Source organism: Triplophysa dalaica, chromosome 7 (genome assembly GCF_015846415.1).
Source record: "Triplophysa dalaica isolate WHDGS20190420 chromosome 7, ASM1584641v1, whole genome shotgun sequence".
NCBI lineage: Eukaryota > Metazoa > Chordata > Actinopteri > Cypriniformes > Nemacheilidae > Triplophysa > Triplophysa dalaica.
Genome location: NC_079548.1, coordinates 20,824,959 through 20,842,437, shown reverse-complemented (window position 1 = coordinate 20,842,437; position 17,479 = coordinate 20,824,959). Strand labels below are relative to the sequence as shown.

Below are 17,479 nucleotides of genomic sequence, written 5' to 3'. Positions count from 1 at the left end.
CCCATCTCACCCTTCTGGTGAAAATCTGAGATATGTGACACAAAAAAACAACACAGTTCAGTGAAGTGCGCATAAGTATTTCGGTAGGCTACATTTTCAGTATATTGTTTAAAAAAACTGAAGAAATTGCAAAATTATGTTATTGAATATTTATCTATTAGATTTTAAATTATTGTTGTAACTGTCCCGTGGAGTTTTGCAACTGTCCCCTGTCATGGGGTCAGTTGCAACATTTGACTTTGTCTGTTCAAGTATAAATTGTGCGTATATTATCAAACATACGCATGGATAGGTGGGTACTTGACAGATGTGGGTTTAACATATAACAATTTTGTCTTTCTACTAAAAACAATCTTCGCGAAATTTAAGCATATACAAAAAGTGTTGCACCAGCCCCCAGTCTCCCAAATCTAAAAATGCATAAAGAGAGGAATGTTCTTCACAGTACACCATTTACTGTTGTATGCACTCTGTATAAATTTATGTTCTGCACATTTGCTGCAAATGTGGCAACACTATGATAGTCCGACTGATGTCACCCTGATTTTGCAGAATTTGCGTGATGGGAATCTGGGAAAATAAAAATGAAAGCAGACACACATAGATTCAGACTACTGAGCTTAGCTTATCCTCTTAACGATATAAATATAATATGGTACGAACTTTCCCCCTGAATGTCATAAAGATAATAAAGTGCAGCATTGCCGCCTGTTGGGCATTTTATGTATTACATTGTTGATCTTGTGGCATTTGAAATACTATTTTGCATTATAAAAAGCAGTAAAACCTAAAGTTCTCCATTTAAAAGATATATTCCTACAAGGTGAGAAAACAAAAGAAGACAGACTGTTTAGGGCAGGGTAGGGGTGGGCGATATGCCAAAATCTAATTTCCCCAATTTTATTTCATATTTTCTTTGTTATTAAATCTTTTAAACAAACATGCAGATTAAGATACAAATGAATCTATTTAACAGCAGCATTTCCAAAAAGAGAAACAGAATTTTGTCCTCTATAATGAATTATACATTTATATATAAAGGTTGCAAAAGTTTTTGAGTCAAGAGCAGTGATTTTATTTTTGTATTTTGTTGTTTAACTGTGACAGGGCTGCCAACTGTTGAGTTCAGATAATAATGGGTCAGTGACACAAAAGGGTTAGCAAGATGAGAAAAAGTTGAAGTTACTTGGCCAACTTTGGCAAATCCTCAGAGCCACTTAGCAAGTAATAAAAACACAATCTTAACCGTTTCGTAAATATTAATTTTGGTGCCCTTTACACCACTTTTTCCTGTGAGTGCAAAGAGTGCTTGATGCCACAAAACTCTGCCCACATGAGGAGCAGTGGTAAGGTCTATCGCCAGTGTGCAGTCGCTCATGGTCCCGCAGGTTTCTTACACGAGTGAAACTCTTTCCACACTGCGAGCACTTGTGTGGTTTTTCTCCGGTATGAATTCTATGGTGCTGTTTTAAAGAGGAAACTGAAGTGAAGCTTTTCCCGCACACAGAGCACACGTGAGATATCCCACCTGTGTGCGTTTGCTCATGCTGTTTAAGAGAGTTAAGATATAAATATGTCTTTTCACAGAAGGAACAGGAATATGGCTTCACAGCTGCATGAGTCTTTATGTGCGTTCTCAAGGAATTTGAAGAAATGAATGTTTTACTGCACTGTTCACACTGAAATGATCTCACTCCAGAATGATAAAGGAGATGCTCTCTAAGAGCTGTCAACCACGCAAAACTTTTTCCACACTGGTCGCATGTGTAAGGTCTTTCTCCAGTGTGTATTCGCTTGTGTTCAACAAGGCTGGCTTTACTAGTTAAAGTCTTTCCACACTGGTCACATTCAAACGGTCTCTCTCCAGTATGAGTTCTCATGTGTCTATTACGAGCACTTGTACAACTGAGGGTCTTTCCACACTGAGGGCACGTATGTGAATCTTTGGCGGTTTCTGCTTGAAATGATGACAAATTCTTCTCAGTATTGAAGAAGCACAAAGATGTATCTCCCTTAATTTTCTCCTCCGTTTCATTCGGTTCTGAACTTTCCTGCTTCACCTCCATCAGTTCTAAAATGAACATCGAAAAACATTACGATCGATCAATATGACACTGAGCACTTCTGAAACAATGATTGTGTTTGTCTCTCTATGTGATACTAAACATTAGAGAAGATGAATACCTGAATACATCAAATCACCTTCATCGGTCTGTTCTTGCTTCTGTGATTTCTGTTTTCGGCTCCATCCAGCAGGCTCACCGATGTCTGCTGGTCTTTCTGTAACATCTGAACATTTTTGAGTGAAACCACAGAGACATGAATGCTAAAATGCTAAAAAGACAGGATCAAATTTGGAACTTCAGTCTCTTTAAACTAGCATGGAGGCCAATGTGGCATTCATAGATAGCAAATGGTGTCATCAGAACTGCATCCTCTTTTGTGTATTGCTGATTACAGAAAAACATACAGCTAGGATGGAAAATGAAGAACATTTTAGGGTTAATTAATAATTACTCAATAGTAAATGACCCAGCAAGCAAACAAAAAGGTGACAGATGATTGTTCTTTACGTAAAAATCTACAAATAAATGTACAATAAACGTATAAATGTACAAACCGTTCTGTCAGCTCTTAAACCTGATTTCAATACGATTATTGACGAGAGAAAATAAATAGGAACAGACAACAACACTACAGAATTTTGCGAGCTGTTCGTTCTCCGCGTGGTTTTCCGACCTTGGTGCGTTTGCGCCACCTGTTGGACTGGAGCGTAACAACAACAGATCGTTCACCATAACAGCAAAGGGACCACCAAGATGTCCTAAAAATGAAGTTTATGAAGAATTTATTTTTTGGGTTGCTCTAGAAGAACATCAAGTTTGAAGGTTAGATAATCTTTAACTAGTATAAAGCAGGCTTGATACATTGTTTTCATTTTTGTGCTATTTTATGTGCTTTGCAATGAAATAAAAGTCTTGATAGTGTTTATCATTCAGTTGTCTAGATTCTGTTTGTATTTTTGAGTTTTGTGTTAGTTCAGAAGAGTGGATCTTATGCTTAGTTTATGGAAGAGCTGACGTGTATTTTCACTCAGTGAACAGTAATGCTACTAATGCAGTAGCCTACAACTCCCACCGTACTTGCACATCGTACATGTTGTAAACAATTATAAATGTTAAACTGAAGTTAAATAAGTTAACTCCAATGCTCAAATTAGTATTTCATCGTGTGACATGTGCTTATATAATTTAGGTTATTTAACTGGATTTAGTCACGGCTTTAAAGTACTTCAAAAAATGAAGGTAACAATATTATACAAAATATTTTTAAGTAAATATCCATGTCCTTTTTTACAACGAAGCTATGACAATAACAACTGAAGTCATTCAGTCTGCACTGACCACCAATGACTTATCTTCGTAAAAGTGTTCAATTATATTGATCAAGTCACCATGATATACAATACATAACACATTTATTTAACCACAAGCAACTGCAATTATGTCCCTTTGTCAGGGCAATCACAATTTCCTGAGAGACACAGGTTCCTGGACACAAACCAGTACTGTCTATTCTGCTCAGGACAGCTCATGTGAGTAACCAAATGATTTCAGGTACATGACAGACAAATGCACAGAAGTTAATGATCAGGTGGTTTGTGTTTGTAGGCCGGAAGCCTGTTGAGAGTTCAGTATGAGAGTTCAACCACCCAACCATCTCTAGTTGACCAAGTGGTAATTTTAAAGGCATTATTTGTTTTCTTCAAATTCCTTTTTTATCTTTGTAGTATAAAAAACTCATGACTGACAGATAACAACTGATCAAGTGAGAAGCCAGTGTGTATTCACTCCAGCACAACAGTGCCCCCTGCTGTTTCAAGTGCTGCTTTGAGCTTTTCTGCCTCTTCTTTAGACACATTAGCACGGATCTCTTGAGGTAGTGACTCCACAAGTTTCTTGGCCTGTAAATATAATCAAATTATAACCTTGTAATAATAAAAGACAAAATAAATAATTAAGCACCTCTGCAGTGTATATTTTCAGTATTTCCTTTTTCTACAGCTTACTTTAGAAACCTAGACACGCCTGTCTTCTTGCCACAGTGGCTGACAAATAATATTTCAGCTATTATATAAATGATATAATATATATTTCAGATATTACATACACAATATACAGTTTATATACAAACTTACTTGTACAAGGTTCAGTCCCTGGATGCAATTCTTGACTTCTTTGATCAATTTCACTTTATCCTCTGCCTTCAGTTCTGTCAGTTTCACTGTAAAATGGGTTTTCTCTTTTTTGGCAGGTACAGCCTCCTCCTCTGACGCCTGCAAATGTATTAAAAAGTCATAAAGAAACTGCACTTATATTAAATAACAGTGCCGTACATTCAATAAAATGTCACCTGAGCAGCAGGTGCTGCTGATACTGCCCCCATGGCCATCATTCCAACATCCTGAATGTTTAATGTTTTCTGATGGGGGACAAAAAACGTCAATGGGACATGACGAATAACATTACACAGATCTATTATGTTATAGTTTTTTTACAGTAATGCTTTACCTTAAGTAACTCGTTGAGATCTGACACTTCTATGAGAGTGAGCCTGGCAATGTCATTGACAAGCTGTTGGATTTTGGGCGAGTATTGCTTGGGTGCTCCATCAAGAGGAGGCGTGGCAATGGCATCACACGGACTGACGGCACTTGTCTTGAGCGGTCGCAGGGCACAGAGTGTTGGCGTCTGTAGATTGTGTCTGTAAAATGTGTTCATTCAGACAGCACTAATGAGAACATGCACGTGGTGTCAAAAAGGTAAAACTTTTACTATAATGGTGATTCAAAACATGACTTTCTTCTCCAGAACACAAAAGAACATATTCTTAAAAACCAAAAAAACATTGACCACGTAGACTTCATTGAATGGACACAAAACTAGAGACATTTCTCAAAATATCTTCTTTTGTGTTCTATAGAGGAAAGAGTCATATCACTATGTGCTCCAGATAACTGGTTTCTGCATTTTAAGTAGCCTATCTAGTATCCTTGAATGCTAGATATATAAAAATATAAATGTATATTTTACCTCTTTTTAAAAAATTATCTAATAAGCAACCCATTCAGAGAAATACTCCTGGGTTCTGATTCCTTTGTTAGGGATCATTTTGCAATAACAGATGTATCGCTGACGGACACATTTCCCAAAATTGTATGTGACTTTTGGACCACAAATTATTAACGAAAGCAACTTTTCAGTTCAAATATACATAAAAGATGCATCCCGGTATAATGAAAGCAAAGACAAAACTATACATTTGTGCTATTCATTACACATGAAGAGCATTACAAGTGACCTTCTGATCTGTTTTTTCCTGGAGGACATCACAAAATCAATTCTCTTTATTCCCTTACTCTTGTTTCTGGTGTTTAGATAAAGCAGTTTAAGATGGATCCATATATCAGTCTCTACTGGAGACAGAAATGCGGATGTCAATTACATCTCAAATGGTTATCTGACCCTATCCTGAACATTTTCACTTAAAGTACTAACAAAGAAACACAACATTTAAAGCATTGCGTTGACAACAATGTTTCTGGCACATCTACACGATAACGTGAAATCGATTGTCCTTGAATGTTCGTCCTAAAGCCGGTTTTACGCATAGTTCACTGGGGTCTAGCGCTTATGTCACCCGCTCTCTACTCACCGGTGGGTGTTCGCCTTTATCCGCAGCGCGGCCCGGACGCAGTATCTCGTGCAGTACATGACAAACAATATATAGTACAAAACACTTCTGTAAACAGTGCCCGTAAAACAACCTAACGCTATAAATGCCTTTCAGTGGTTCACTTGCAAAAGCACATGGCGTCCTCCACTCGCTTTTCCTGACCTACCCACAATGCATTTGTGCGCATGGACAAAACTTTATTTAAAACTCGTCCGTAACATTCGTTCCGTAAGATCGCCGCCATATTGGAGCGGGAAGGACTGCCCAACACATAGTGCGGTGTTTCTGGATATTCACCCATTTCAACATAAATAATACATTAACTGTATATTATATGAACGTCGTTTACAATTATTTTCAAAGAAAAATGTTAAATCAATGAGAATGTTTCTGCAATTAGTCATGACCATGCTTTTTTTCATATCTTACAGTCACAGGTACATCTAAAAAAAATTAATATCATGAAAAAGGTCAATATTTCTTGTCACTCGTTTCAGAAAGTGAAACCTATATATTATATTGATTCATTACAAATAGAGTGTAATATTTCAAGCCTTCATTTCATGAAATTTTGATGATTATGGCTTGCGGAGAATGAAAAACAGTGTCTCCGGAAATTAGAATTTTACATAAGATCAATAAAAAAGATTATTTTAAACAGAAGTGTCAGGCTTCTGAATAGTATGAGATGTGAGATGTACCTGCAAAGTTTGAGATTTACCTGTAATTATAAATAATTCTTACTTGAAGTGAAAGTGACCTATTTGTCAGGTATGGTGACCCATACCCAAAATGTGACCTCTGCTTTTAACCCATCCAGTGAGTAGTGAACAGTAGTGACCCAGAGCAGGGGGCAGCTATCACTGCAGTGCCATGTAGGGGTAAGGTGCCTTGCTCACGTTACCTGCCAGCCCTGAGGATCGAACCAGCAACCTTCTGGTCAAGAGTCCGACTCTCTAACCATGAGGCCTACGTGATTGGCCTTGACCTGTTACCAGTTCACCTCATTGCACATACATTTAAAGGTTTAATTTGTGAAATATTTTAAAGGATCTATCGACAGAAATGTGTTCAGTGTGTATGAAGAGCTTATATAATGAAGCGTTATATTTTATCTCAGAATGAGATATTTCTATCTAAATACACCACGGGGCCCCTAAATGGAATTCACCATGTTGGTTCTACAGTAGCCCTAAACAGACAAACTTCACTACAGGGTGCACTTCATACCGTTATCTCTTTCGGTAAAGAAGCGAAAATGTGACGACATCTTAGTTCTGTGCCAGCCACAGAAGTGTATTTTGAAAGGGAGGGGTGAGTGAACCATTGGTTGCAATTAATTCGCAACCTCACCGCTAGATGTCGCTAAATATCATACACTGGACCTTTAAGATAACAACGAAAAATAATATAAATTAAACATCAGAAGAGGGTTTTTAGAGTTACAACTATCTTGAAATGTTTTAAGACATTTTTGAGTTATCAGGCTTTTTTAACATCGCATCTCTCTTGCTGTAACGCAAAAGCAATGCTTGACCAACCCGGATGCTGGTGAACGCTGGGAGAAATGTGACTTCCACAAAGTTTATGTGACATCATAATAAGCGCCATAAAGCCAAAATTTACTTTTTATTGTTCTTCTGAGAACAACATTTTTAACTTAAGTCACATCCACAGTTGTTCAGTATACCCTTGTTCTGTTCTGACTCAGGCTGCGTTCTAATGTTCTCTGATAACAAGAAAATGACGTGTAGACAGTATGGTATGTGTAATTATTAAAAGTGTCTCCTTAAATTGAAAACTGGTGTCCATAGTGATGTGCACAGTTCTACCTGAACTTCAAGCACACAAATGAACTTTCATGTTTTATTTTGCACATCATACTTCAAGAGACCAGAAAAAAAGCATTTTCACTAATGTATGATCAGTAAATGAACAAGATTTTTATTAAATATGATCTTAAAATTACTTAACTCAGATAAATCAGTATGGAACAACGAGAATATTAAAGGGGTTACAGAAGTCACCAGGAGGTGTATGTTACAAACATGCAGTGTTCACCTTCAACCAAAAGCTGTTTACGCCTCTTCAGAACCATCCACAAGCCAATGGTTTTAACAAAACGCACTTGCATTTCTGATCTGTTTCAACTGCAATTCATTAGTAACTGAAGAATGCTTTGAGGTCAGTTCCTCTAGTGGGATCCGATGTGATTCAGTAAAGAACCTCACAGAAAAGACAAATGTGACGCTTAGGCATTGGCAAGTTTACATGCAGTATTTGTAAACATCAGCACGTTCAATTTTTATAGATAGCTAATATGCACAGAAAAGTTGATGTCTCATTGGTTGTTAATGTGCATTACATAATTAGCGAGGCGTCCACAACACTGGTCCTAGTGCAGAATTATTTTTTGTATGAAGTATTTCTAGACTTTTGGAACACATTTGGAAAGCACAACTGGAATGTCACATTACATTAGTTTAGTGAATTGATGCTGAAAACTCAAGCACTAATGTTCTCTTTGCTAAAGCCAGCAGGTCTCCTTAAGTGAACAGAAAAACAACTTCATTAGATCAAAGCACAACATCTGCCGTTACATATTCACTCTCCTCTGAAAACACGTTTGAACATGCAAACGTTTCTTAGAAAAATATGAGACAAAGCATGGTTATGTCTTTTTGATTCATATCATTTGATTTGTACTCTGTAATACGAGTGACTAAATTCACACCAGCTTTGTTTCAAAAGGTAAAAAATCTGACAATAAGAGTTCGCGTTCGAATGAATCTTTTGACAACATTTCAACCCAAAATCAAACAATAATATACCACAGATCCATTTTAAAAATGAATTCAGACTTTTTGCATTGAAATATTTTGATAACAATTAAGCACAATTTTCCCCCAAAATTCTAATTACAGTAACAGACGTGCTGTTCTTGTAATTCTCCTTACAATACATTATTTTACTTTTAAAATTAAATCAACTTAAAGGCAAGCTTATAGGCAATTTAAGTATTGGGGTGAAAATGCTTCAAAACAGTCAAAAACATATTTCAATGTAAAAATCTTTTGATCTTAAAATAAGCAATATGTTCAGATGAAAATAGTTTTATGACTTTCCTATGATATTGAGTTGAAATTACTTAGTTCTTTTAAGATTCACATAAAGAGGCAAAGGTTTCCCACCAGCACCATCTGTAGTATCTCCTTCATGTGTAGAGGCAGTAATGGGGGGGATTAGACAGGCAAATTTCTACACATTGTGTCAGCGAGAGCAGGTAGAGGCTATGGGCAATGGCGGCTTGAATGTAGTGTGCAGGATTTGGTGGGCGAAGCTATACAATAAGCTATCAGTCAAAGCAAATGAGCTGAGCCTCTGCACTGCCTGGAGGAGCCTGGTGTGGCTGCTGTTGTGACTGCTGCTGCGGACCACCAGGGGGAGCCATCTGTGAACAAGCATTAAAGACATGCATATTGTCTAAATGTATTAAATGCAAAGAGCAGACATTACGCAAAGATATATTCATGTTGTCTTCACATATCACCTTGGATATAATAAATTAGGGCATTTAAAATTCGGTTGTGTGTAAACATGAAATATGTCTGACCTGCTGGTACATTTGCTGCTGCCCGGGCATGTAGGGCTGTTGGGGAGGCATGTTGGGGTCTTGTCCTGGAAGAGCGTTCATCATATTCTGCAACAAAAGCATTGCCACAACAATCACTGACAGCCATTAGATCGATCGCTTTCCTTTCATGTTGTAATCCATACATTTACTGTAATCCGTTACCGTACGGCATACCTGCATGTTGTACTGCTGATAGCCCATATATGCAATGCCATTAGTGGGGGCAGCCTGGGACATGGGGGGCAAACTCTGAGCTTGAGAGACCACATTCTACAGAAAGAACCACATTTTTTTATTGTTATATACATAAAGAAGAGTGCTATTTAATAGCTTAACACAAGAACTTATTCTGACCTGGTAGCCCTGCGTGGGTGTGGGTTGATAATTGTTATAAGAAGGCGTGTTGGCGGGTGGGACTTGTCCGGGAGCTGCAGGCTGCCCGCCGGTGCCTGCAGTCTGGTACATGTAAGCGTTCACCATGCTAGGATCTGAACGAGAGCAAACAGACAATGTAGGAAATATTCAAATCTGAAGTACATCAGATTGGTTCTCTAACTGTAGAAAAACAACTGAAAGCTCAAGAAGTCTTCATTAAAGAGCTGATGTTCACCTGTAGCTGACACAGGCATGGCCTGGTATGGGCCACCAGTAGCTGCTTGTCCCTGCTGGTTCATGTAGACTCCATGCATGGGCGACCCTTCCACTGAGCCAGCGGGGCTGAACGTGCCTGGATAACTGGGAGGACCAGAAGGGGGATACACCACCCCTCCTGCCACGTTAGGAGGCAAAGACTGCATCTACAATCACCCAAGAACAAACGTATGAATGTTCTAGTTCCCACCACACTAATAGGAAGTGGAGTGTTATAAAATGTATAGCAGTGGCACCTGAGCGTAAGGCAGAGAGAAGGCGGGCATCTGTGCTCTCATCTGAACGGTGTGTTTCTGCTGCTCCAGACGAATCTGTCGCTCCTTCTCCTGCTCCTGCAGCCGCTGAATGGCCAGCTGCCTCTGCATCTCCAGGTACTCCTGCAACGACCAATCGCGATCAGCTTTCCCATCATGTGACTACAACACGCACAAATATATAAAACATTCATCTCACCTGTTTCTTCTGCCTCATGATCCCCAGTTTCTGGGCGAGTTGAATCTGTCTCTGTCTCTCGGCTTCCTCTGCATCACGTCGCAGCTTCTCTCTGTGCTCGTCTCTCAGAGCGTTCAGAGCTGCACGGGCGTCTCGCACCTGCGCCAGTTTGTCCTGAAGTCCCTCGTAGTACACTGAGTCAGAGAGACCACCATATTTAACATCACAATTAACTCTAGATAATGCACCTAAACTACTCATACTACACCTACATAGCCCGTACATAGCAAAAATATGCCAATCTTTTATATATTTTGAATTTATTCCTTTAAGAAGGCATTTTTTGCTTTCTAAATCCTTCATATATTCTATATATACGCAATACATTATTTGATATTTGACTGACGTCTCTTCTCATCCAGCTCGTTGAGAATCTCCAGCAGCTGCGGGTGCATGTTGTTGATGGACTGGAAGAGAGAGAGCACGGCACTGTCGTTGGTGATGCTGCGGCCGCGCATGTGGTTGCTCTTCATGCGGTTAAGGAAAGTGGTGACGGAATTCTGCAGAGCTTTTAGGAACTGTTCATGATTCTCCTCCGATTCTCCGTTCTGATACTGCTGCTGAGGACACGAGACGGGAAAGTGAGTGGGAAAACAAAAATGTGCTTCTTGGGAATTATCTGTTTGTTTTGGCGCTCCATGTACCTCCACTATGTTGAGGGGTTGGACTGGGGCGAGGTTCTCCATGGGTTGGCTGACTGGGACGGGCTCAGCCAGTGACACGGGCGCAGGAGCAGAGGGGGTGGGACTTTTCCGAACCTCCTCCTGTTTCTTCTCCCAGTAAGTTCTGTTCAGGTAGCGAGCCAACTGAAAATAATGCAAGTATAACTTAAATATGCAAATCAGGGCCTTTAGAAATACAGCGTAAGTCTACATACACATGTGACATTGAATAGCAATTGCTTTCAATGATGTCATCCATATTTGAGTTGAATGTAAAATTCAGAGAATTTCAACGTAAATTTGTTTGTTCAGATTTGATGCTATTTTTATCGTGTTTGACACCCAGGCACCTATAAAAACACAGCTTTACCTCTGGATCCACATCTTCAGCAGAGGGAGCTGATGAATTCTGAAACACAAAAAGCATAACAATTTAGTCACCAAAAATATGTCACTCCTAAGAAAACCTTTTATGCTTATAATCTCTTACCACAGGTGAGGCGTACAGGTTGCTCACAGGCGGAGCAGATGAAGTCACAGGGGTGGGATCAACTTTAGGATAGGCAGAGTATGGGTTCTTCTGTTTCTGTAAACAGAAAGGGAATTTTACAGATTACAGAAAAAGCATTATGCTGGTATGAGGTTTTGCTTGTGTATTCTATTCAGATATCTCACCTTTCTCTCTTTCTCCTCAGCTTCACTCTGAGACAGAGCAATGGCCAGCTGCAGCTCCTCCTCCTCCTGCAGCGCAGCTTCATCTCTCTTAGGAGGCACCTGAGGAGCCGAGAGGTCAGGGGAGGTCAGGACAGAAACAGGGGAGTGGAGCTGAACACATTTATCAATCAATTTCATTTGAAAGCTGCTGATTTAAAACACTGGCTAATATATACTGGTATATTCAGCTTTTATAATCATAAATATATAAAAATACATTAATGGCATAGGATCGGGAGGTATTAATACACACTGGCAATATAATATGTCAATGGAATGGCCATAGAAATGTGTCAACAGGCAAAGCTGCAACTTTTGCAACCTTGGGCAATCATAAAGAATTCAATTCAGACGTGGTCATGGGTAAGCCGATATTATTCTTCATTTTCGATCACAACTCTGGATCTACAAGATCTAACATTTTTCTCATAATCACAGCCGGACCTATCAATAATAACATAACAGATTGAATTTTTTATTAAGAATATATATTGTTTGCTGAATTTCTATTCTGTTACCAACTAACTTAAGTGAACCTCATGGTTCCCAAAACTGTACATTGATCATCGCTATTTCCACACCACTAACAGCCCCAAACTAAATTCTCTGTTGGTATGGCGTGACATGGCTCAACCATGAAATGCAGTCCATGAGAATTGAGCTGTTTTCTCAATTGTGGAAGGTGAGGACGTAGTGTAACTCATTTGAACATGTTTGTAAAGCAATTCTGTTTGGAGCTGAAGGTATTGCAGAAAGTCCACACAAAATTACCGATTTAGTCAAGATTCACAGTTAGAACACAAACTACACAGTAATATGCCCACTCACTCATGAGCCTCAAAATTGCCTGGCATTAGGGTCCAAATATGTCTGTGCATGAATGATCAGCGGTGCTTGTGTCAATACACTGTGACTGTGGTATGCTTCATAATTGTGACGCCCATGAGTGTGAGCTCTCTATGAAATGCAACTACTTACTGATTCGGTGGGCACTACCTGAGACTGCTGGGACAGAGGGCTGGTAAGGTACTCAGGGGGGAGGTCCGCCTGCCCGGTGCTGCCCGTCTTCCCTTCGGCTTTCCTAGGAGGGGGAGAGAGGGAGGGGTGGCTGGTGAGGAGGAGGGGTTAGGAGACACACATAACCTGGTAAATCTTTGTACGACTTTTGCAGGCTTCCTAACATGAGAAACCCAAGGCTCAATATAGCAGAAATAGAAATTGTCTAAACCGGGCATGAAGGGAACAAACCCTTTAAAGGATGCCAGAAGCAAAACCAAACCAGAAAGAAAACTCACCACTAACGATGTGGAAATCAATAGCGACAAGAAACGTTCAGCCACAGAAATTACGTTGTCACTGCCAGTTATTATTGGCAAATAATTAACAAGTATAAAGAACAATCATTACACCGGATTACTGTCTTCACACTTACTTGTTGAGCTGTTCAAAGCAAGGCTCACACACTCGCACCTCCTTCTCAATGCCAAACTTAGGAATGGTGGAGTATTTAGAAGAGCACTTCCCACAGAAGATCTGCCCACATGCCCTGCAGTGATGCTGAACAACAGTGGAGACATCCCATAAGATCAAATTCACAAAAAAAACACTATGGAAGGAAACTAAAGGGGCAGTGTATACCTTTCGGGTCATGACTCCAAACTGAACCCTACATCTGTGACACTCCTCTGCATCCACCCAATCAGGGGCCTGGAAAGAGACATGTGAAAAACCGAATGACAAACTGAACGTCTTGCAGTAAGCAGAACATTTCTTTACTCAACAGTTAATCTCACCCGCTCTGCTGCAAACATGGCATCACTTTCCTTGAATTCTGGGAAGACGTGACCTGAGAGAAAATAAGCAAACACAGGCTTTTTAATCTCTGTAGGTGACTGTATTTTTGGTTTGGTGGATGTTCCTCCAATTTGTATTTTTGGGGGAACTATCCCTTTTAGTGCATGTAAGCATGTTATTATGAGGACTTACCTTCCACCTTCATGATCTGATAGGTGTCCTGGATGACTTTGTACTTGGGCTCGTTGCGGAAAGCGTGGGCCCACGCCTGGATCAGATAAAGGATTTTGTTCTTCACGTTCGGCTCGGGCTGGTTCTAAAGGCAAATGGCAAATTCATTAGGCGACTGTTTAAAAATCAACAACATTTCAACTGTGACATCAACTCAAAACTCACCCAACAAGTTCACAAAACACAAGAAAAGCTGACTGTCATCTAATATTTACAGGAAAGCAAACACGAGTGAAGTATGTGTCGTGTCCGAGTTAGCAAATAAACTGAGGGAACATGTGACAATGACACAACGAGGAAGTTAAGTGCGGCATGAGTGGAATCTGACCCACTTGGAAAGCAAAGACAGAGATCATAAAAATGGAGGATAAGAGACTTCTTACAGCAACGGATCACACCGGAATTAGCCAGTATCACCTTAAACAGCTCCTTCAGCTCCTCCATTGTCTGCTTACTGGCCACTTCATCATGAATCGTCTGACCACAGTTCTTCACCACTGACTCCAGAACCTGTTGACAAACCAAAGCTAACTTACACACATGACCTCGACTGGTGACTACCAAAAATATACGTTATATATACAGTGGTGGGAATAAGACCTTTTCTAGGTCATTTCCAGACCAAAGTATTTAGCTGCACATATGTACTGCAGCTACACATACCTCAAGAGCATAGAGTGCCACATGTGGGTTTTTGTCATTGAGTTTTTTCTTAATAGCAACAATCGCATATTTCGCCCTGAAAGAAAATACAAAACAGCACTGAAAGCAGGAAGTGAGAGATCAATGTTTATTATAAACACATGGATCTTGTTTAAAAAGAGAGGGATGGTTATTATAAAGCTATACGTTCTTACTGTGTATCGCCTTGACGAATGAGGTCACATATCTGCAAAATAGATTCCCAGTCTGTCTCCAGCAGCAGCTGACTGGTGGCTTTATCTGTAAAGGATTAGAGGGCATCAAATGACTGTTGATCTATAGTGTCAACACAATCTGCTCTTTGAAGTCAAAATGTGTGATAAGTCCAAGTTTAAAATCCTTTTTTATAGTGCTGTCTCTATATAATATTCTTGAAAGAAAAGCTTGAATTTTCAGCTAAAAGACTTTAAGAAAAATGCTTTAAAACATTTGACTAACTCAATACTTCTCAGAAAAACTGGATGAAGGAAAAGCATTACAGTCAAAGCAGGATTCATTTCGTGGTTTAATATCATATCATCAGGTCCTACTTCAACAAATGAAAGTTAAACTTCTCTTTAAATATGGTCAGTGTTCAGTAACATGCAATACTTTGCAAATGTCAACCTTAGCATAAAAATGATTTTAATTGGTTCTAAATACCCATGTGAGGTCTCTTTTAATGATTAAAAAGCGTAGTTAGGTAAGTGCTTTCAGAATTGTCACATCCGTAAGTGTACTTATTCCTCTTTGATGGCCACATTGAAATAAATTATATTCATTATTTTGTGTTCTTTGAAAAGTTATTCTTCCCAAGGATATTATTGCTTCTGGTGTTTGAATCCAAAAGAGCATGTCTCCTCAAAAATAAAAGTCATATCCATAAGGATTGTCTATTTCTCTCAAATAGAAAAAAAGTGATGTATAGACACTTCTGGAATCTATCAACAGGGCCTTAGGAAAATATTAACATATGCTGAATATATTGGTTAAAATATTAATACATTTTCTGAGAGTTTATAACTCAGGTTTTGACTTGAATTGTCACATCGATAACCTTGGATTTGCCCATTAACAAAATGAAAAAATGAAGTCTGCAACAAATACAAGCAGAAGCATAATAAAAAAATATATAAAAAACGTAAGGTAGCGTTTATCAACTTCAAGGTCTTTTAATCATATATTAGTCATACAGTATATCCTGCTAAGACGCTGTTTTCTAGGGCTGTTAAAATATGTGAACATTCTTTAAATTGATCATAACCTTGTTTTTACAAACGGTGTTCAAATGTATACAAGTAAATAAAGAAAACAAGAGTCTCTGTGACATCTTGCTTCAGCTCCTGTTTTAACGCAAAAACAGTGACACAACTGTAATCTAACCAGATTGTCAACACTAAAAACGGAGAACACAAGATGATAAACATGAATAACTGTAGATGTTTTGTTTTTATAAATAGTACCTTGCTATTATTACACTGTTTTTACAATCTAGCTTTTCCTTATAAAAATAGGCCTGACGATCTTTAGCCGCAATCTCTGCTAACTCGTTACTTTAACCAATACAAACGACTCACTGAAGTCTAAATTACGGTTCATTTATGTGAATAATAGCAAAACTATGTAAAGTTATAAATGTCAACGGTGAGTTGTGGCTCTAACTTAAGAAATGAAGACAATAGATGTAAGTTGGTGTGCTAATGTTCCCGTGTCCGTTCGGGCTGTTCTAGCATTAGCATTAGCATTAGCACACAGTGTTTTATGCCAGAGATACATCGCGCTGACAATCTAAGCGAACACCAAAAACGTATAAAAATTAAACGTACCCAGCAGTCTGTCAAATGAAACGCCGCCTTTGCCCATGTCTGATCTCTTATAATGGATCTGATAACTGGACGCTCTGTTTGGCTGTTTTTCACTTCTGTGTGCAGTTTCACTGCCGGGTGAGTCACGAACGTCTGCGTGTACGTGTATACGAAATGACGCAGACCAGTGAGATAAAAGTGCATGTGAAAACATATGCTATGTTACGTGTAATGTATTAATCGTATTTCTTTAGTTTAATTGTTGTTTATTTGTATTTAGGCTTAAAATTAATTTTAATAAGTTATTATTACGTGTTACTCCTTACTTGGTCAATAAAGAAAATTACACTATAATACCAAAAATAAATATTTCAACCAGGCTAGCTTCTTTGTTGTTGTATCAATAATAATTAACACAATTAAAGTTTCTGTGCTTTCTGAGCATTCAGAGTCTTTTTTGTTTCCTTGAAGGTCCAATGTGTAGTTTTTTTTAGAGTAACTTTGACAGAAATGCAATATAATAACACTGTGTTCAGAGGTACACAAGGACCTTACATAATGAAACTAGGTTTTTAAAACTTATAATGAGCTATTTCTATCTATACACCGCGGGTCCACTTGGAACTCACCATTTGGTTTCTTCGATAGCCCTAAACTGACAAATTGCTCTACAGAGCGCGTTTGATAAATACGTTATCTCCTTCAGAAAAGAAGCGAAAACGTGACGACATCTTAGCCCTTTGTCAGCCACCATAGTGCTTCAGAGGGAGGGGTGAAGTTAGCCATTGGTTGAAGTTCGCAACCTCAACCCCAGATGGCGCTAAAATCTCCACATTGCTCATTTAACTATTGTTTCACTACAGCAAAATGTTAGTGACCATGATTTTTGGCAGATTAATAATCATTAGGATCAGCATTTTTGGATCACCTGTTTTACTACCAATACTGTGGTTAAACTGTGGTCGTGTGGTGAGACTATATATTTAATATTATGGTTTTGCTATACTGATAAAACAAACAAACAAAAAACTATGGTTAGTTAAACCATGATTAATGTATAGACCAATCCTAAAGACAGA

The 17,479-nt window shown here is 38.8% G+C and overlaps 2 protein-coding genes and 1 long non-coding RNA gene across 12 annotated transcripts; all 3 read right to left on the bottom strand.

Annotated features, from left to right (window-relative positions):
- Positions 1-860: 860 nt before the first annotated feature.
- Positions 861-2,756, bottom strand: LOC130425491 (uncharacterized). The gene is made up of 3 exons (XR_008907066.1): positions 2,621-2,756; positions 2,185-2,289; positions 861-2,071 (listed from the first exon to the last, which is right to left on the bottom strand). It is a non-coding gene; the product is annotated as an uncharacterized LOC130425491 (long non-coding RNA).
- A 705-nt stretch (positions 2,757-3,461) lies between these two features.
- On the bottom strand, positions 3,462-5,901 carry mrpl12 (mitochondrial ribosomal protein L12). Its single transcript, XM_056751675.1, has 5 exons — positions 5,716-5,901; positions 4,572-4,764; positions 4,414-4,482; positions 4,199-4,336; positions 3,462-3,964 (listed from the first exon to the last, which is right to left on the bottom strand). Exons 1-5 carry the CDS (start codon positions 5,772-5,774, stop codon positions 3,848-3,850), a joined length of 576 nt encoding a protein of 191 aa, XP_056607653.1. The 5' UTR covers positions 5,775-5,901; the 3' UTR covers positions 3,462-3,847.
- A 2,386-nt stretch (positions 5,902-8,287) lies between these two features.
- Positions 8,288-16,560, bottom strand: hgs (hepatocyte growth factor-regulated tyrosine kinase substrate). Of its 10 annotated transcripts, none has more exons than XM_056753523.1 (21): positions 16,422-16,560; positions 14,772-14,856; positions 14,578-14,653; positions 14,332-14,424; positions 13,876-13,999; positions 13,683-13,735; positions 13,528-13,596; positions 13,322-13,446; positions 12,868-12,997; positions 11,851-12,000; positions 11,666-11,761; positions 11,546-11,584; positions 11,158-11,319; positions 10,860-11,073; positions 10,475-10,647; positions 10,258-10,398; positions 9,981-10,167; positions 9,725-9,858; positions 9,545-9,640; positions 9,350-9,436; positions 8,288-9,187 (listed from the first exon to the last, which is right to left on the bottom strand). In XM_056753523.1, the coding sequence occupies exons 1-21, from the start codon at positions 16,456-16,458 to the stop codon at positions 9,092-9,094; spliced, it is 2,367 nt and encodes a 788-aa protein (XP_056609501.1). In that variant the 5' UTR covers positions 16,459-16,560; the 3' UTR covers positions 8,288-9,091. The 10 variants fall into 10 exon arrangements, with proteins under 10 accessions (XP_056609501.1, XP_056609502.1, XP_056609505.1 ...); XM_056753524.1 differs by having other exon boundaries at positions 10,860-11,070; XM_056753527.1 differs by having other exon boundaries at positions 11,851-11,949.
- Positions 16,561-17,479: the final 919 nt, after the last annotated feature.

Bases quoted from the DNA above. Each gene is read 5' to 3' on its own strand.
- mrpl12 (XM_056751675.1), bottom strand. From the start codon at position 5,774: ATGTACTGCACGAGATACTGCGTCCGGGCCGCGCTGCGGATAAAGGCG. The intron at 4,765-5,715 runs GTGAGTAGAGAG...CACATTTTACAG, and splicing joins ATAAAGGCGAACACCCACCG to ACACAATCTACAGACGCCAA. The intron at 4,337-4,413 runs GTGACATTTTAT...ATACATTTGCAG, and splicing joins CAGCAGCACCTGCTGCTCAG to GCGTCAGAGGAGGAGGCTGT.
- hgs (XM_056753523.1), bottom strand. From the start codon at position 16,458: ATGGGCAAAGGCGGCGTTTCATTTGACAGACTGCTGG. The intron at 14,857-16,421 runs GTACGTTTAATT...AATCCTTTACAG, and splicing joins TTCATTTGACAGACTGCTGG to ATAAAGCCACCAGTCAGCTG. The intron at 11,320-11,545 runs GTAAAGCTGTGT...CATTATTTTCAG, and splicing joins CTGAAGATGTGGATCCAGAG to TTGGCTCGCTACCTGAACAG.